Source organism: Coregonus lavaretus (assembly GCF_964263955.1).
Source record: "Coregonus lavaretus genome assembly, chromosome: 21".
NCBI lineage: Eukaryota > Metazoa > Chordata > Actinopteri > Salmoniformes > Salmonidae > Coregonus > Coregonus lavaretus.
Genome location: NC_140008.1, coordinates 9389723 through 9406960, shown reverse-complemented (window position 1 = coordinate 9406960; position 17238 = coordinate 9389723). Strand labels below are relative to the sequence as shown.

Below are 17238 nucleotides of genomic sequence, written 5' to 3'. Positions count from 1 at the left end.
AATAGTTAAAGTTAGGATTGGGGGAAGAGAAGCTGATCCTAGATCTCTACCTAACGGAAACTTCACCTCGGAGGGGCAGATCAGATAAGAGATGACAAGGTAGATAGTGGTGACTGAAAGCAACACAACTGTTGCCTGAGGAGGAAACAGGGAGAAATGGTGCTTGTGTCCCAAATGGCACCCTATTCTCTGTGTAGTGTCTGAGAGCCATATAAATCAATGTCTACTGTTAGGGTCACGTCCTTACACTGTAAGCCTGTTAAATGGAGGGTGTTTGTTAATAGAGGTGAGTTGGAGCAGTGGTGTGGAGAGAGATTGTCATGTAGATAAAAACATTAACAGCATTACCTAATTTTTAACGTCCGTCAATGATGGTGTGTGAAGCCCAGGTCAGTTTTACACACAGTATTATTATAGTAGTATAGTATTTATATTATGTCCTGTTCTATTCTATTATAAGAGACCGTGTCTCAAGTTAAGATTTCATCCTGTGTTGGCGTTGTGACAGTGCCCTTCAAATAGTTGTCGTGAGTTTTCATGTTGCCCCTAGTAGAGACCAGTCAAATGACTGGTGATGAGGCAGTCGTGTTGCCCCTAGTAGAGACCAGTCAAATGACTGGTGATGAGGCAGTCGTGTTGCCCCTAGTAGAGACCAGTCAAATGACTGGTGATGAGGCAGTCGTGTTGCCCCTAGTAGAGACCAGTCAAATGACTGGTGATGAGGCAGTCGTGTTGCCCCTAGTAGAGACCAGTCAAATAACTGGTGATGAGGCAGTCGTGTTGCCCCTAGTAGAGACCAGTCAAATAACTGGTGATGAGGCAGTCGTGTTGCCCCTAGTAGAGACCAGTCAAATAACTGGTGATGAGGCAGTCGTGTTGCCCCTAGTAGAGACCAGTCAAATGATCTCTCTCTATCTCTTTCCAAAATGCCACTCAATAAAATCCACATAGAAATAAACCAGTCATCTATTCAACTCCATGCCTTGCATTCACTAGGGGGTTATTTTCAGTCAAGAACATAATTTTCACACTCGTAGATCAGACCAATCAGAAGCAATGAATTCCTCTGCTGCTGAGGACCCATTGAAGGAGGTGGTTAGTCGTAATGTCAGTATGTTGTCACGTCAGTACTGTATAGCAGGGGGGGAATGAAGTGAAGTGGCTTTTCCGTGTCAACGTAAGGGCCTGATGTGGTTAGATACAAGGCTGTGTTGAGGCTGGAGGGCCTCTTGTTGCTTCAGACACGGCCCTGGTGGCCCTTTTCAGTCCACCTGACCTCTGATCTTTGGCTGTTGACCCCTTCCTGATAACACACCTTGTCACCGCTCATGAGAGCAATGGCCGCTACAGTACCAGAGATTCTAAAGATATTCTACAATCCATCTATTTTTTTTTTCAGTTTCTTAGTCTCTCCAATTCTCTTTTTCCCCCTCTCCCATCTTCCATGCAGTCTATCTCTTTTATTTATGTAACTTTCTTCCACTCCCTCTACCTTCTCTCTCCTTCATCTTTCCCTTGCACTCTTTCTATCCCTTTCTCTCCCTCCTCAAACCCACCGTTTCTCCCTGTCACTTCCCCTGGACCATGAAACTCTGAAAAGACGTAGAAGAATTGAATCAAGCTATGCAGGAGGAAGACTAACAGAACCCTAGTCCTTCATGTAAACCTTCATCCTCTCGCACATACTCACTGTACTCCTCAAATAGCTTTCCCTAATCCTCTCTCCATCAGTAGTCTTTCAGTTGGGGGAGAAAAAGGCTCATCTGCAGTGAATGCATGACTTGCCGTGTGTAGGCTAGACCGGGTTTTGCAGTCGGCTTAGGCCTTTCTCTAATCAGTATAAATACAGCTCGGCGCTCACCACACTCATCCTAATCACACAAAACCACAACACTGTCTCTCTGCCATCAGTGTTTATGCTAATGTAAATATTTTCATTATCTCTACAATGATATATGTTTAATTGGCAATCTGTTCCCAGGCCTTTATCCCCAAGTGGGTTTAATGAAAACTAATCAGGCACAGAGGCTGACGGCAGCGCTGATTGGTGCGTGGACAAGGGTCGGACAACCAGCTCTCTAAATCCCATGGCTATCGGAGAAGAGAATTTGCATGTGCTCCACCTGTCGAACTCCAACGGAAATTTTAGTGAGTGAGGAGAAACTCCTGTTAAAGTGAATTTGCCAGTGTTGAAGTTAACTTGGTTGGTTGATAAACTCTGGTTTAAGTGATACATTTTAAGTGAGCTTCACTAAGTGTTTAAGTTAGTTTCATCCCACGATAAATCTCATGTTCAAGCACTTAAGCTTAACTTGGTGACCTTGCCAACATTTGGCAAAGGGAAAGTCTCTTGTTAAGTGAACTCAATTGAGTGAACAAGATCAACACACCATGAATGTCAAAACTGTTGTTTTAAATTGAGCAAACTTGACCCACTCTGACACTCAGCTCAAAGTGACTTTGACCATGTCTAACAACACTGTGTGCAAAAGTAAACTTGACTAGCGTTAAAATAACACTTAATTGAAAGGACAACCAGAGGGGAGTAGTGGTAATAGTGTAAACTACAGTGAGGGAAAAAAGTATTTGATCCCCTGCTGATTTTGTACGTTTGCCCACTGACAAAGAAATGATCAGTCTATAATTGTAATGGTAGGTTTATTTGAACAGTGAGATACAGAATAACAACAAAAATATCCAGAAAAACGCATGTCAAAATTTTTATAAATTGATTTTTGCATTTTAATGAGGGAAAATCAATCATATATAATATAAACCATTCACACAAACGTCCACGCGGTGTTAGCATACCTCTAATGTAAAACCACCTGTTTCCCCCGACATCACACTCGGGCACATACACACACAAGTCCTTTATGGTATTTTTCTACAGTACATTATGTGTGGTGTCAACATGTCCCATTGATGCATTTGGAATGTGCATCTGTTTTGAGACGATGCCGAAAATACAATGGCGGGTCAGACCAACCTGTTCATTGGAGGAGATTATTGTTATTGTTATTGTTGTCTATTTTGGTCAAGCTGCTGCCAAGCCTGGAGACAGAGCAGGGGCAGAAGAAGAGTCTAATGGAGTCCCTGTAGGTCCTTGAATCTTCTCAATCCAGAGCGTGTGCATAGTCTACTTTACTCTAGCCGGTTTGCAAAGTTTCTTCCCGCTTCTTTCGTCTCGGAGTCCACAACGTTTTGGAGACAAGACACCTGAGGGGTATGTCACGCAGCCAGTTAGATATATTTGGGATTTTCTAAAGATGGTTAGCTTCAGTTAGCTTCATATTCCTACTGTTAGTCTGTGATCTCTTGTTTCATCTATTTCACGAAGGTGGATACTGATTGAAAACCTGACGTTAGAGCTGCAGACTGGCTACTTATATGGTCTGTTGGTCTGTTGGTCTGTTGGTCTGTTGGTCTGTTGGTCTGTTGGTCTGTGTGTAACCCACAACATTTTGGGGTAACAAGACACCTGGACTTCACATCTCTTGTTTGTTTTGGTGGCATCAACAGACAGTTGCCAAACATATCACAGCAGCTGGACTATGGGGGTTGCAAAATGGGGGTAACCTCTCAATGCAAAATGGCCGCCTCATTGCCGGCATGTTCTGCCATCAACAGAATGTTGCACTAGGTTGTTGCAGCATAGCCAGCGGGCACACTATGTCGGGTGTGTCAGTGATGCCATGTCCGCGACCAGGCACGTGCACAGATAGGGCTCTACCTGTACAAAGCATATGCCCCTTTGTCCTTCTAGTCTCCAAAGTGCCATTTTGGGTGGTGGTATAATTTCCCCCAAAATAATTTTTCTTCATTTAGCCTACATCTTTCATGTTGGGTCTGGTTGGCAGCAGAGAGAGGCAGAAAGACTGAGGTGAATCACAATCACTAAAAGAAATGTAGCTAGCTAACTAGCAGATTTACATCAATCATCAACATCAATGATCAGCTGATAGCCCACCCTCTTTTCCTGATGTCAATCATGTCTTTAGGAGGCACTGTAACATAGCTTGCTTACAATTTGTGATGAGTGAGTGTTGTTGCAGAAATAAATAAAAGGCCTATGGTCAAAAAAGTTTAAACTTTCACTACAGAGGCATTTGGTATGTTATGAATAGAGATATTTCCAAGCGGGGAGGTGCCCTTTTTCCATTTTGAGCACCAGCCTCCTGAAAGGTATGTGCACGGCCCTGCCCGCGACAATGCCTGTTATTACTGGCATGGCATCAATGATAGGCTGTCAGCAGAATTGAGTGCCACCCATGCCCCCTCACCCCTCTCATGCTGGAGGTGCCCTTGTTGTTCAGCGCCACTGCCAGGGTTGCACAGGGGGGGTTGGGGGGGTTGGGGGGGACACCGTTTGAGAGCTGGCCAAACAAAAGTTTCCCAATGTGCCACAATGTCAAACCCCACTTCATTGCATCACGCTGCTGGATTAGGGTTAGGGTGTGACGTCAAGCACTAGGCTGAAAGCAATCCCACAAAAGGACAATGGAGATGGGAGGGAATAGTTAGTTGGGTATAGAGAAGAATATGTTGGCTTGGTAACATGGAGAGATGAAGGCGTACTGTGTCTGTGTCTGTGCTTGTGTTCCTTGTGCACACATTTGTATTGTGTGTGTGTGGGCTGAGAGCAGAGCAGAAGACGAATTTCCGTTGTATTGAAGATTGCTCTGTTGATTTCATATGAAAGGAGTACACTGACCGTTCGTTTGCTGTAGCTTTTCCTGTTCTCTGTAACAAAGGCTTTTTGAAGCCACTGCCAAGACCACCGCCACACTTCCTTCCTCCCGCAGGTGGTCAGGGTAGGCAACAACACATCCACCACGCTGACCCTCAACACGGGGGCCCCTCAGGGGTGCATGCTTAGTCCCCTCCTGTACTCCCTGTTCAATTATTATTTAATTTGTTTTACATATTAGTCATTTAGCAGATGCTCTCATCCAGAGAGACTTACATGAGTGATTAGGGTTAAGTGCCTTGCTCAAGTACGCGTCAACAGATTTTTCACCCAGTCGGCTCGGGGATTCGAACCAGTGACTTTTGGTTACTGGCCCAACACTCTTAACCGCTAGGCTACCTGCCACCCTACCTGTTCACCCAAAAGTGCGTGGCCGCGCTCCAACACCATCATTAAGTTTGCCGACGACACGACGGTAGTAGACCTGATCACCGACGACGATGAGACAGGGAGGAGGTCAGAGACCTCTCACTCAACGTCAGCAAGACAAAGGAGCTGATCGTGGACTACAGGAAATGAACATCGACAGGGCTGTAGTGGAGCGGGTCGAGAGCTTCAAGTTCCTCGGTGTCCACATCACTAAGGACCTATCATGGTCCAAACACACCAACACAGTCGTGAAGAGGGCACGACAACACCTCTTCCCCCTCAGGAGGCTGAAAAGAGTTGGCATGAGCCCTCAGATCCTAAAAAAGTTATACAGCTGCACCATTGAGAGCATCTTGACTGGCTGCATCACCGGTTGGCATGGTAACTGCTTGGCTTCCGACCGCAAGAGGGTAGTGCGTACGGCCCAGTACATCACTGGGGCTGAGCTCCCTGCCATCCAGGACCTCTGTACCAGGCGGTGTCAGAGGAACGCCCTAAAAATTGTCAAAGACTCCAGCCACCGAAGTAATAGACTGTTTTCTCTGCTACCACACGGCAAGCGGTACCGGAGCGCCAAGTCTGGGACAAAAAGGCTCCTGAACAGCTTCTACCCCCAATCCATAAGACTGCTGAACAGTTAATCAAATGGCTACCCAGACTATTTGCATTAACCCCCTTTTTCTTTTGCACTGACATTCTTGTACTTGCTCTATGCACTCTACCCGCACACTCACACATACTACACTGACACTCCAACACACACACACCTCACACACACAAAACAAACACACACATGCATATTGACGCCACACACACTCAGACATAGACACACTTTCACACTCTTCACATACGCTGCTGCTACTCTGTTTAATATTTGTCCTGATTGCCTAGTCACTTTTACCCCTACCTACATGTACATGTTACCTCAATTACCTCAACTACATTTACATTTAGGTCATTTAGCAGACGCTCTTATCCAGAAAGACTTACAAATTGGTGCATTCAACTTATGATAGCCAGTGGGACAACCACATTTTTTTTTATGGGGGGGGTAGAAGGATTACTTTTATACTATTCCATGTATTCCTTAAAGAGGTAGGGTTTCAAGTGTCTCCGGAAGGTGGTCAGTGACTCCGCTGTCCTGGCGTCGTGGGAGAGCTTGTTCTACCATTGGGGTGCCAGAGCAGCGAATAGCTTTGACTGGGCTGAGCGGGAACTGTGCTTCCGTAGAGGTAGGGGGGCTAGCAGGCCAGAGGTGGATGAACGTAGTGCCCTCGTTTGGTGTAGGGTCTGATCAGAGCCTGAAGGTAAGGAGGTGCCGTTCCCCTCACAGCTCCGTAGGCAAGCACCATGGTCTTGTAGTAGATGCGAGCCTCAACTGGAAGCCAGTGGAGTGTGCGGAGGAGCGGGGTGACATGAGAGAACTTGGGAAGGTTCAACACCAGACGGGCTGCAGCGTTCTGGATAAGTTGTAGGGGTTTAATGGCACAGGCAGGGAGCCCAGCCAACAGCGAGTTGCAGTAATCCAGACGGGAGATGACAAGTGCCTGGATTAGGACCTGTGCTGCTTTCTGTGTAAGGTAGGGTCGTACTCTGCGAATGTTGTAGAGCATGAACCTGCAGGATCGGGTCACCACTTTGATGTTAGCGGAGAACGACAGGGTGTTGTCCAGGGTCACGCCAAGGTTCTTTGCACTCTGGGAGGAGGACACAATGGAGTTGTCAACCGTGATGGCGAGATCATGGAGCGGGCAGTCCTTCCCCGGGAGGAAGAGCATCTCCGTCTTGCCGAGGTTCAGCTTGAGGTGGTGATCCGACATCCACACTGATATGTCTGCCAGAAATGCAGAGATGCGATTCGCCACCTGGTTATCAGAAGGGGGAAAGGAGAAAATTAGATGTGTGTCGTCTGCGTAGCAATGATAGGAGAGACCATTTGAGGATATGACAGAGCCAAGTGACTTCGTGTATAGAGAAAATAGGAGAGGGCCTAGAACTGAGCCCTGGGGGACACCAGTGGTGAGAGCAAGTGGTGCGGAGACAGATTCTTGCCACGCCACCTGGTAGGAGCGACCTGTCAGGTAGGACCCAATCCAAGAGTGAGCAGCGCCGGAGATGCCCAACTCGGAGAGGGTGGAGAGGAGGATCTGATGGTTCACAGTATCAAAGGCAGCAGATAGGTCTAGAAGGATAAGAGCAGAGGAGAGAGAGTTAGCTTTAGCAGTGCGGAGAGCCTCCGTGACACAGAGAAGAGCAGTCTCAGTTGAATGACCAGTCTTGAAACCTGACTGGTTTGGATCAAGAAGGTTATTCTGAGAGAGATAGCAGGAGAGTTGGCTAGAGACGGCACGCTCAAGAGTATTGGAGAGAAAATAAAGAAGGGATACTGGTCTGTAGTTGTTGACATCGGAGGGATCAAGTGTAGTTTTTTTTAGGAGGGGTGCAACTCTCACTCTCTTGAAGACTGAAGGGACATGGCCAGCGGTCAAGGATGAGTTGATGAGCGAGGTGAGGTAAGGGAGAAGGTCTCCGGAAATGGTCTGGAGAAGAGAGGAGGGGATAGGGTCAAGCGGGCAGGTTGTTGGGCGGCCAGCTATCACAAGTCGCAAGATTTCATCTGGAGAGAGAGGGGAGAAAGAAGTCAAAGCATAGGGTAGGGCAGTGTGAGCAGGACCAGCGGTGTCATTTGACTTAATAAATGAGGATCGGATGTCGTCAACCTTCTTTTCAAAATGGTTGACGAAGTCATCCACAGAGAGGGAGGAGGGAGGGGGAGGATGAGGAGGATTCAGCAGGGAGGAGAAGGTGGCAAAGAGCTTCCTAGGGTTAGAGGCAGAGGCTTGAAATTTAGAGTGGTAGAAAGTGGCTTTAGCAGCAGAAACAGAGGAAGAGAATGTTGAGAGGAGGGAGTGAAAAGATGACAGGTCCGCAGGGAGTCAAGTTTTCCTCAATTTCCGCTCGGCTGCCCGGAGCCCTGTTCTGTGAGCTCGCAATGAGTCGTCAAGCCACGGAGCAGGAGTGGAGGACCGAGCTGGCCGGGAGGATAGGGGACAGAGAGAGTCAAAATGTGCAGAAAGGGAGGAGAGGAGGGTTGAGGAGGCAGAATCAGGAGATCGGAGGGAGAAGGATTTAGCAGAGGGAAGAGATGATAGGATGGAGGAGGAGAGAGTAGCGGGAGAGAGAGAGCGAAGGTTGCGACGGCACATTACCATCTGAGTTGGGGCAGAGTGAGTAGTGTTGGAGGAGAGCGAGAGAGAAAATGGGTCAGGGGGAAAAGAGAGAATGTCCACTTGGGAGAGATGAGGATTCCTGTGCCACCGCCGCGCTGACCAGATGCTCTCGGGGTATGCGAGAACACATGATCAGACGAGGAAAGAGCAGTAGGAGTAGCAGTGTTTTCTGTGGTAATCCATGTTTTCGTCAGCGCCAAGAAGTCGAGGGACTGGAGGTTAGCATTGGCTGAGATGAACTCTGCCTTGTTGGCCGCAGAACGGCAGTTCCAGAGGCTGCCGGAGACCTGCAACTCCACGTAGGTTGTGCGCGCAGGGACCACCAGATTAGAGTGGCAGCAGCCACGCGGTGTGAAGCGTTTGTATGGCCTGTGCAGAGAGGAGAGAACAGGGATAGACAGACACATAGTTGACAGGCTACAGAAAACGGCTACAATAATGCAAAGGAGATCGGAATGAAATTAACTAATCATCTGGGAAAGCGAGAGAGCGGGGCCTCCCTCACTTACATTTCACTGAAACACTCAAATATAACTCTCCCAACTTCCACTTTAGAAATTATAATTGTTGTAAACTACAGCGGTTCAATGTTTTCTCGGAATAGACTCTAACTTAGTTTATTCAGCTAACTACCTGGTACCCCTGTACATTGACTCGGTACTGATACTATTTTGTGTTACTATTCACTTTTTTAAAATGTATATTTACTCTGTATTGTTGGGAAAGGGCTCGTAAGTAAGCATTTCACGGTAAAGTCTACACCTGTTGTATTCGGCGCATGTGACAAATAACATTTTATTTGTTTTGATTTATTTTAGGTGAACACAGAGTGCCTCTCTGAGGGCCGAGAGGACTTAATGGCGCCTGTGTATCAGTTTAATGTTCCGTGATCATCCCGTTTGGTTAATAACCCTTGTTAAAGTGATTTGTGCCACCAGACACACCAGTAGGATTCTACACACGGCCGGCCCACACTGATAAATGAGCCTACTTTCTCTGTGCCAATGTCCATAGCTTTCTCTGACATCCCTATTCTGGTAGGTGTCTGTAGACTTTAGTTTACCCCATAGATCTTATTCGTTTTATGGCATTCCGTGTGTGTGCGTGTGTGTGTGTGTGTGTGTGCCTGTGCTGTATTGGGGGACGTAAGACAGTAGTCGTCTGTAGCCAAGCTACATTGTGTCACTGCCTCTCACTGTACTGTGAATTAAATCGCAGGCAGCAGTGCAGTCTGGGAAGCCAATTGGCTGGAGAGAGGAAATGAGAGAGCGAGGTACGGGTCAGATAGTATTCCCCCTTCCCTCCTCCCTATGACAGGGACACACCACCACCACTACAGAGCAGCGGAGTGAAAGCCAGAACTGTAAACATGTGGAAGCAGGTAAAATAGGCCAGCTTGATTGAACCCTTAAAGATGCGCAATGCAGAATTCGCTCTGCCAATTGCTGGTTGCTAAAATTCTAATAGTTCGACCTAATTCAGTTTGTGACAAAACAAGCAAGTATAGTGTAGAGAATCATTGGACCATCTAGACCGCTGTGAAATATATTTTCAATAACCAAAAATATTGTATTTTCAGCTGTTTGAAAGTAAAAGACTCAAAAACGAAACTTAAGAACGGGAAGCATAGAAGTAACACACATACAGTAGAACAGATCTACCGCTTCTTAAACTTGCTTTCAATGAGAATGACAGATCTATAACTCACATTTCTATGTTCATTTGATCAGGTTGCCCAAAATGTTTTATATTTTGACCGTTGGGGCAATGCTGGAGCTAGGATGTAACTGCTTAATATATAGAGGGGCAATGCTGGAGCTAGGAGCTAACTGCTTAGTATATAGAGGGGGCATTGCTGGAGCTAGGAGCTAACTGCTTAGTATATAGAGGGGGCAATGCTGGAGCTAGGCGCTAACTGCTTAGTATATAGAGGAGGCAATGCTGGAGCTAGGAGCTAACTGCTTAGTATATAGAGGGGGCATTGCTGGAGCTAGGAGCTAACTGCTTAGTATATAGAGGGGGCATTGCTGGAGCTAGGAGCTAACTGCTTAGTATATAGAGGGGGCAATGCTGGAGCTAGGCGCTAACTGTTTCATATATAGAGGGGGCAATGCTGGAGCTAGGAGCTAACTGCTTAGTATATAGAGGGGGCAATGCTGGAGCTAGGAGCTAACTGCTTAGTATATAGAGGGGGCATTGCTGGAGCTAGGAGCTAACTGCTTCGTATATAGAGGGGGCAATGCTGGAGCTAGGAGCTAACTGCTATCTTAGCTCCGTTTGGTGAGCTGGGGCTTGGCTTGGATATTATATGCAGTCTTGTCTTATGCAGTATTATGTTCAGTGTATCTTCAGAGCGGTGTGCCGTGCAGCTATAAAAGCTAACCCGTTCATCTGTTGTGATGGTACAGTCCGGTGTGCACGTACTAGCTTTAGCTGGGATTAGATTGAGATTTAAAGAGAGAGACTTAGAGCTCTCATTTAGATTGAGCGGGAGAGGCTTTAGTGAGCATAACTGAAATAAATGAAGTTGAAATAAACCATTTAACAAAAGCCAGCGTGTGGGACGGAAGGCTGGTTATTAGCTGTATGATTTACGGCCTACATAGCAGCTCCATTCAAAGGGCTAGTTATAATGTCTGTCTGTGCCACCACACAGACAGACGCATGGACAGACAAACACCCCCCTCTGTCCCTCCATAATGTACCAACACCCACCCTCTGTCTGTCCTCCACATGTCCGTCTGTCCTCCGCCTTGCGTTTCAAACACATTTCATCTGGACACCTTTTAAATTGACCTGAAGTTTGACTGAACACACACCCACTCACCAAATAATATAGTTTTTAAAGCAATCTGTCTTTCGCAGGGTGGGGCTCTTGCAAACCTGTCAGCTGTCTCATGTCAGTAGATATGGAGACAAATGACTCCACTTAGGTTAGGGTGAGACGTCAGAGAGAGGGGAGGCTGCTTCCCAAATGGCACCCTATTCCCAATTTAGTGCAGTCATTTTAACCAGGGTCCATATGGGTCCTGGTCAAATGTAGTGCACTATATAGGGAATAAGGTGCAATTTGGGATGTAACCAGAGAGAGCCGCTGTTCAAAGCCAACGTATTCAGCCTTTGATATATCGATGACTTGGGAGGGTGTGTCTCAATGTCTGAGGTGAGCAATGCATAGAAGAAACATCGATAACGTTAAACAGGTTCCATAAAACAAGTGGACGGTGATAATTTATTCTGGGCCCATATTCAGAGTTTATATGGACAGGTGAGGACCTGATCCTAGATCAGCATTCCTACTCTGAGAAGCTTTGTAAATACGGGTCTTTGTTCTTTTCTGTGTGGTTTCGTCATGAGAAAACAGTGAGAATGCACTAAGATCAAGCTTTTATCAAAAGGCATTTACACACTGTTGAACAGTCAATCTTCTCAGTGGCTAATAGCAATTAAGCTAATGTAGAGCCAACTTCTGAAGCCCACTCTTGACTGAGTTGATGTTGACACTGATTGGATTGGAGGCAATTTTAATTATACACGGTAATGACTAAACTATCAAGGCCTGAGCATATTTAGAAGAGTGAGTGAGAGTTCCCTAGGTTTTGACCTGTCAGAAGCACGTACAGGAGTAGAGAAAGGGGTGACAAAAGGGGTTCACTTGACACAGCAGGGGCGGGGGGACTTTAGTGTGTTTGTTTGGGTGGGGGGGGCTAGATGGACAGACGTCCGTCTCTATCTCTCTCTATCGCTCTCGCTCTATCTTTGTAGAAATAGTATTTGTTTGGTCGTGTGACTCCTGTCATGGCGGACAGTGTGTTTGTGTAACCCGTCGACTGCCAGCCGTCACTCATGCATGTCATCTGGATACCGCTGACGTGATGACGAGGTCACATGACACCAGTAGGAACAGCCAGACAGAGAGCAATCTGCTGCATGGTGTACGTCCCAAATGATACCCAATTCCCTATGTAGTGCACTACTTTTGACCAGGGCCCATAGAGTCAAGTAGTGCACTATATAGGGAATAGGGTGCCATTTGTGACATAACCATACACTACAGCATTTTCACAGGTGGTCGCTCGTATGACCTTCCAGCCTCTCACACTGTGATAGCGTTCTGCTTTCTCAAAGGGAGATACAGACTGTACTGGGTGAGAAGAAAAGAGACTGTTTTCAGCCAAGTTTGACTGACAGGCGTAGGCCTATTATAGGAACAATCTGTTTGGTTTTGCTGACGCTCCTGACAGTGAATCAGACAATGTTTTTGTAGTAGAAACGATGGTTGGTTTTGTTGAAGTGAAACGTTGTGTGTTTGCTGCTGAGATCAGAGAGGCAGTGCATTAACAGGTTTGTGTGTTGCGCACATCAAAAACAGCCCTTAGCTGCTGACGGTGTCCTGACAGGCCTCGATACAGAGCCTCTGACAGAACACAGCACCTCCATACAGAACCTCTGACAGAACACAGCACCTCCATACAGAGCCTCTGACAGAACACAGCACCTCCATACAGAGCCTCTGACAGAACACAGCACCTCCATACAGAGCCTCTGACAGAACACAGCACCTCCATACAGAGCCTCTGACAGAACACAGCACCTCCATACAGCGCCTCTGACAGAACACAGCACCTCCATACAGAGCCTCTGACAGAACACAGCACCTCCATACAGCGCCTCTGACAGAACACAGCACCTCCATACAGAGCCTCTGACAGAACACAGCACCTCCATACAGAGCCTCTGACAGAACACAGCACCTCCATACAGAGCCTCTGACAGAACACAGCACCTCCATACAGAACCTCTGACAGAACACAGCACCTCCATACAGAGCCTCTGACAGAACACAGCACCTCCATACAGCGCCTCTGACAGAACACAGCACCTCCATACAGAGCCTCTGACAGAACACAGCACCTCCATACAGCGCCTCTGACAGAACACAGCACCTCCATACAGAGCCTCTGACAGAACACAGCACCTCCATACAGAGCCTCTGACAGAACACAGCACCTCCATACAGAGCCTCTGACAGAACACAGCACCTCCATACAGAGCCTCTGACAGAACACAGCACCTCCATACAGCGCCTCTGACAGAACACAGCACCTCCATACAGAGCCTCTGACAGAACACAGCACCTCCATACAGAGCCTCTGACAGAACACAGCACCTCCATACAGAGCCTCTGACAGAACACAGTACCTCCATACAGAGCCTCTGACAGAACACAGCACCTCCATACAGCGCCTCTGACAGAACACAGCACCTCCATACAGAGCCTCTGACAGAACACAGCACCTCCATACAGCGCCTCTGACAGAACACAGCACCTCCATACAGAGCCTCTGACAGAACACAGCACCTCCATACAGAGCCTCTGACAGAACACAGCACCTCCATACAGAGCCTCTGACAGAACACAGCACCTCCATACAGAGCCTCTGACAGAACACAGCACCTCCATACAGCGCCTCTGACAGAACACAGCACCTCCATACAGAGCCTCTGACAGAACACAGCACCTCCATACAGAACCTCTGACAGAACACAGCACCTCCATACAGAGCCTCTGACAGAACACAGCACCTCCATACAGAGCCTCTGACAGAACACAGCACCTCCATACAGAGCCTCTGACAGAACACAGCACCTCCATACAGAACCTCTGACAGAACACAGCACCTCCATACAGCGCCTCTGACAGAACACAGCACCTCCATACAGAGCCTCTGACAGAACACAGCACCTCCATACAGAGCCTCTGACAGAACACAGCACTTCAATCGCCTTGCTAAACAAACGCAGCCTGCTTTTACAGTCCACACACGCTTGTATAGTACACACACACACATTTCACACCCATGGGAAACTTAAATTAAGTCTGAAATGGGAGCAGATTAAGCAAATGTAGATGAAATGCTGTACTAATCCAGACTGGAGTGTCCTCACATACCCCCTCAGGCATTGTAGGGCGTTGGGCCAGTTTCTGGTTCGAATCCCCAAGCCGACAAGGCTCTGTCAATGTGCCCTTGAGCAAGGCACTTAACCCTAATGTAAATCGCTCTGGATAAGAGCGTCTGCTAAATGACATTAAAGAAAATCTAAAAAATCAAGGTAAATACCTCACCATAACAGCCCTCTGAGAAAAAACGTCTGATTTCTCAACAACAAAACCATGCATAAAGTGGATTCAATAGATTTGACCATAGAGGGAAACATCCATTTGTCAATGGGCTTTTCTATGACTGATTTGGATGGGTCAGATAATAATTGAAAAGTTAGGAGCAGGCAAAAACACAGTGATATTCCCTGTTGTGTAATGCCTTTTGGCCCTGAAACTGGCATTGATTGTTTACAAGCAATGCAACGATGTTGGATGACATCAGTGTAATATTACATTTGCTGTTGAATTTGATGGGGATCTGTGAGCACGTCACCATCGTAGCTCTTGGCAAGACATTCTTTGTATGGTGAGTGTAACTGCCATCCCCTGGATAGCACTATTGATCAATGACTACATAATTATTTGTTTCGGTTCAGCCTAGATCACTAATACTTAGGCCTCTATCCACCTAGACAGCAGTACAAACTTTTCTAAGTTAATTTTCTTTGATACAGTTGGCCCCAGCTGTGTCCTCTGAGACATATTCGTATCTAGAGCATTGTGCGTATTTGCCTGTGTGCGTCCCAAATAGAACCCTGTTCGCTATTTAGTGTACTACTTTTGACCATTGCCCATAGGGCTCTGGTCGAAAGTAGTGCACTATATAGGGTGCCATTTGGGATGCAACCTCTATAAAGATGAATAACGGCACATCAGCCTCTTCAAACATCACTGTGTGTATTGGACCAGAGGGCTTTCTTCCTTTCCTTAAAACCAGGAAGTGAGCTCTCAGCTGTCACTCCACATCAGCTCCTACACGAACAGAAACTGACAGGAACAAGGACAGCAGCAGCTCCTGTACAGGGATTTGATGGAGGGAATCTATTGGGAGGGTGCTGTGTTGCCAAGTGTGCCCCTGTCATGTGTGCCCCTGTCACTTGGGCTGCGTGCCAAATGGCACCCTATTCCCTACATAGTGCACTACCGTTGACCAGGGCTGGTCAAAAGTAGGGCACTATGTAGGGATTAGGGTCCCATTTGGGATGCGGCCATGGTGGTGTGTACTCAGGGTCTAAGTGATTACATCATAACTCTCAGAAGAAGAACAACACATTAAAGCTTTGTGGTACTGATATCTAGGGATGAAACGCTGTAGAATGTGATTTTGTCTCCCTAAAGATCCAAATCTGCCTGTATGTTCGGAAAGGGACTGACTTAGCCTACATAGCAAGCAACAACAAGACCTGTTGAAGACTAACATAACTTAGTACGTGTGATTGGCTTTATGATATCAAGAGATGCATATAGAGGTTACACACATTTCTTCTCTAGTTTTTTACATTTTAAAAAACATTTTTAGTCATTTAGCAGACACTCTTATCCAGAGCGACTTACAGTTAGTGAGTGCATACATTTTTTCATACTGTTATTATGAGATGTCAACACTTAACTTATTCACTTAGCATCAGTTACACTCTGAATGATTGTGTTTAATAAATGGAACTCTTGTCATCAAGGTTTTCGTCGGTGGTCAACTTTGACTGTTCACAAGTGACTTCGGTTTTCCAACTCAAGTCCAACCTACATGCTCCCAGAAGTGATGAGAGTCGAGCTTTGTAGACTGTGTAGAGGATTCGCCTCTCGCCTGCTGAATTGCAATGCATTGGGTGCCATTTACCTTCAAATCCTTACCAAAGCTTTGTGTGGTCCCAAATGGCACCCTATTCCCTATATAGTGCACTACTTTTGAACAGAGGCTTATGGGCCCTGGTCAAAAGTGGTTCACGATATAGGGAATAGGCTAGGGTGCCATTTGAGACCCAAGCCCTGAATCACTGGCTGAGGGGGAAATCGATGGAGGCCCTGCCTGGCCTGACCGCTCTCTCTCTCTGTGTCCGGTATTTCGTGCTGAGCCTGACACTTTAGGGCGAGATCATACGAACTGTCCAGGACGGGGGCAACTGCCACCCCTCACATTCTACACACACCTGTGAAAGTCGGGGGGGGGGGGGGGGGGGGGTTAGGGAGTGTTTGAAACCAGCTACGCCACTAGAGAATGATCAGCTTGTGTCTACATGTGAGTGGATGGGGGTGAAAATCCAGCACGATGACCACAGACTGATTCGACAGCCAGGGATGCTAATTTTGTTCCACTCTGTTTTATCCCCCTCTCTCCTCCTCCCTCCATTCTCCACCACTCCTCCCTCTCTTCTCCTCTGTTCCTCTCACAGCCATAACCAGAGGACCACGTCGTTCCGGCACCCCGTGACGGGACAGGTGTCTCAGGAGAACGTGGATTTTATCCTCCAAGAACAGTGAGTGACTAATCTCCGTTTATCTGTCCTTTGTGCGATGACAACTTTTGGTTGTCAGAATGTCGCTGGTATGCTAGTTGGTAATGGTGAGGAACAGGCCTGTGGCCTCTCAGGAATGTCAACGGTGTGCATCTATTTGGGACTACGAGCGTGTAAACCTCAAACACCGCGCCGAGCTTAAGTATCTACATTAATTTGTATTCATACAGCGTCTCAGACAGATATCAATCTTTGGTTGAGAGAATGCCAAGAGTGTGCAAAGCTGTCATCAAGGCAAAGGGTGGCTATTTGAAGAATCTCAAATAAAAACATATTTTGATTTGTTTAACACTTTTTTGCATGATTATATGGTCCTCTGTAGCTCAGCTGGTAGAGCACGGCGCTTGTAACGCCAAGGTAGTGGGTTCGATCCCCGGGACCACCCATACACAAAAAAATGTATGCACGCATGACTGTAAGTCGCTTTGGATA

The 17238-nt window shown here is 46.9% G+C and overlaps 1 protein-coding gene across 2 annotated transcripts in view; it reads left to right on the top strand.

Annotated features, from left to right (window-relative positions):
- The window catches only part of LOC311148988 (pleckstrin homology domain-containing family A member 7-like), a 168231-nt gene that overhangs the window by 62104 nt on the left and 88889 nt on the right, over positions 1-17238 (top strand). For both annotated transcript variants that reach the window (XM_084186041.1, XM_084186042.1), the window contains one exon: positions 16684-16767. In XM_084186041.1, the coding sequence (XP_084042167.1) occupies positions 16684-16767 (84 nt within the window). The remainder of the gene's footprint in view (positions 1-16683; positions 16768-17238) is intronic.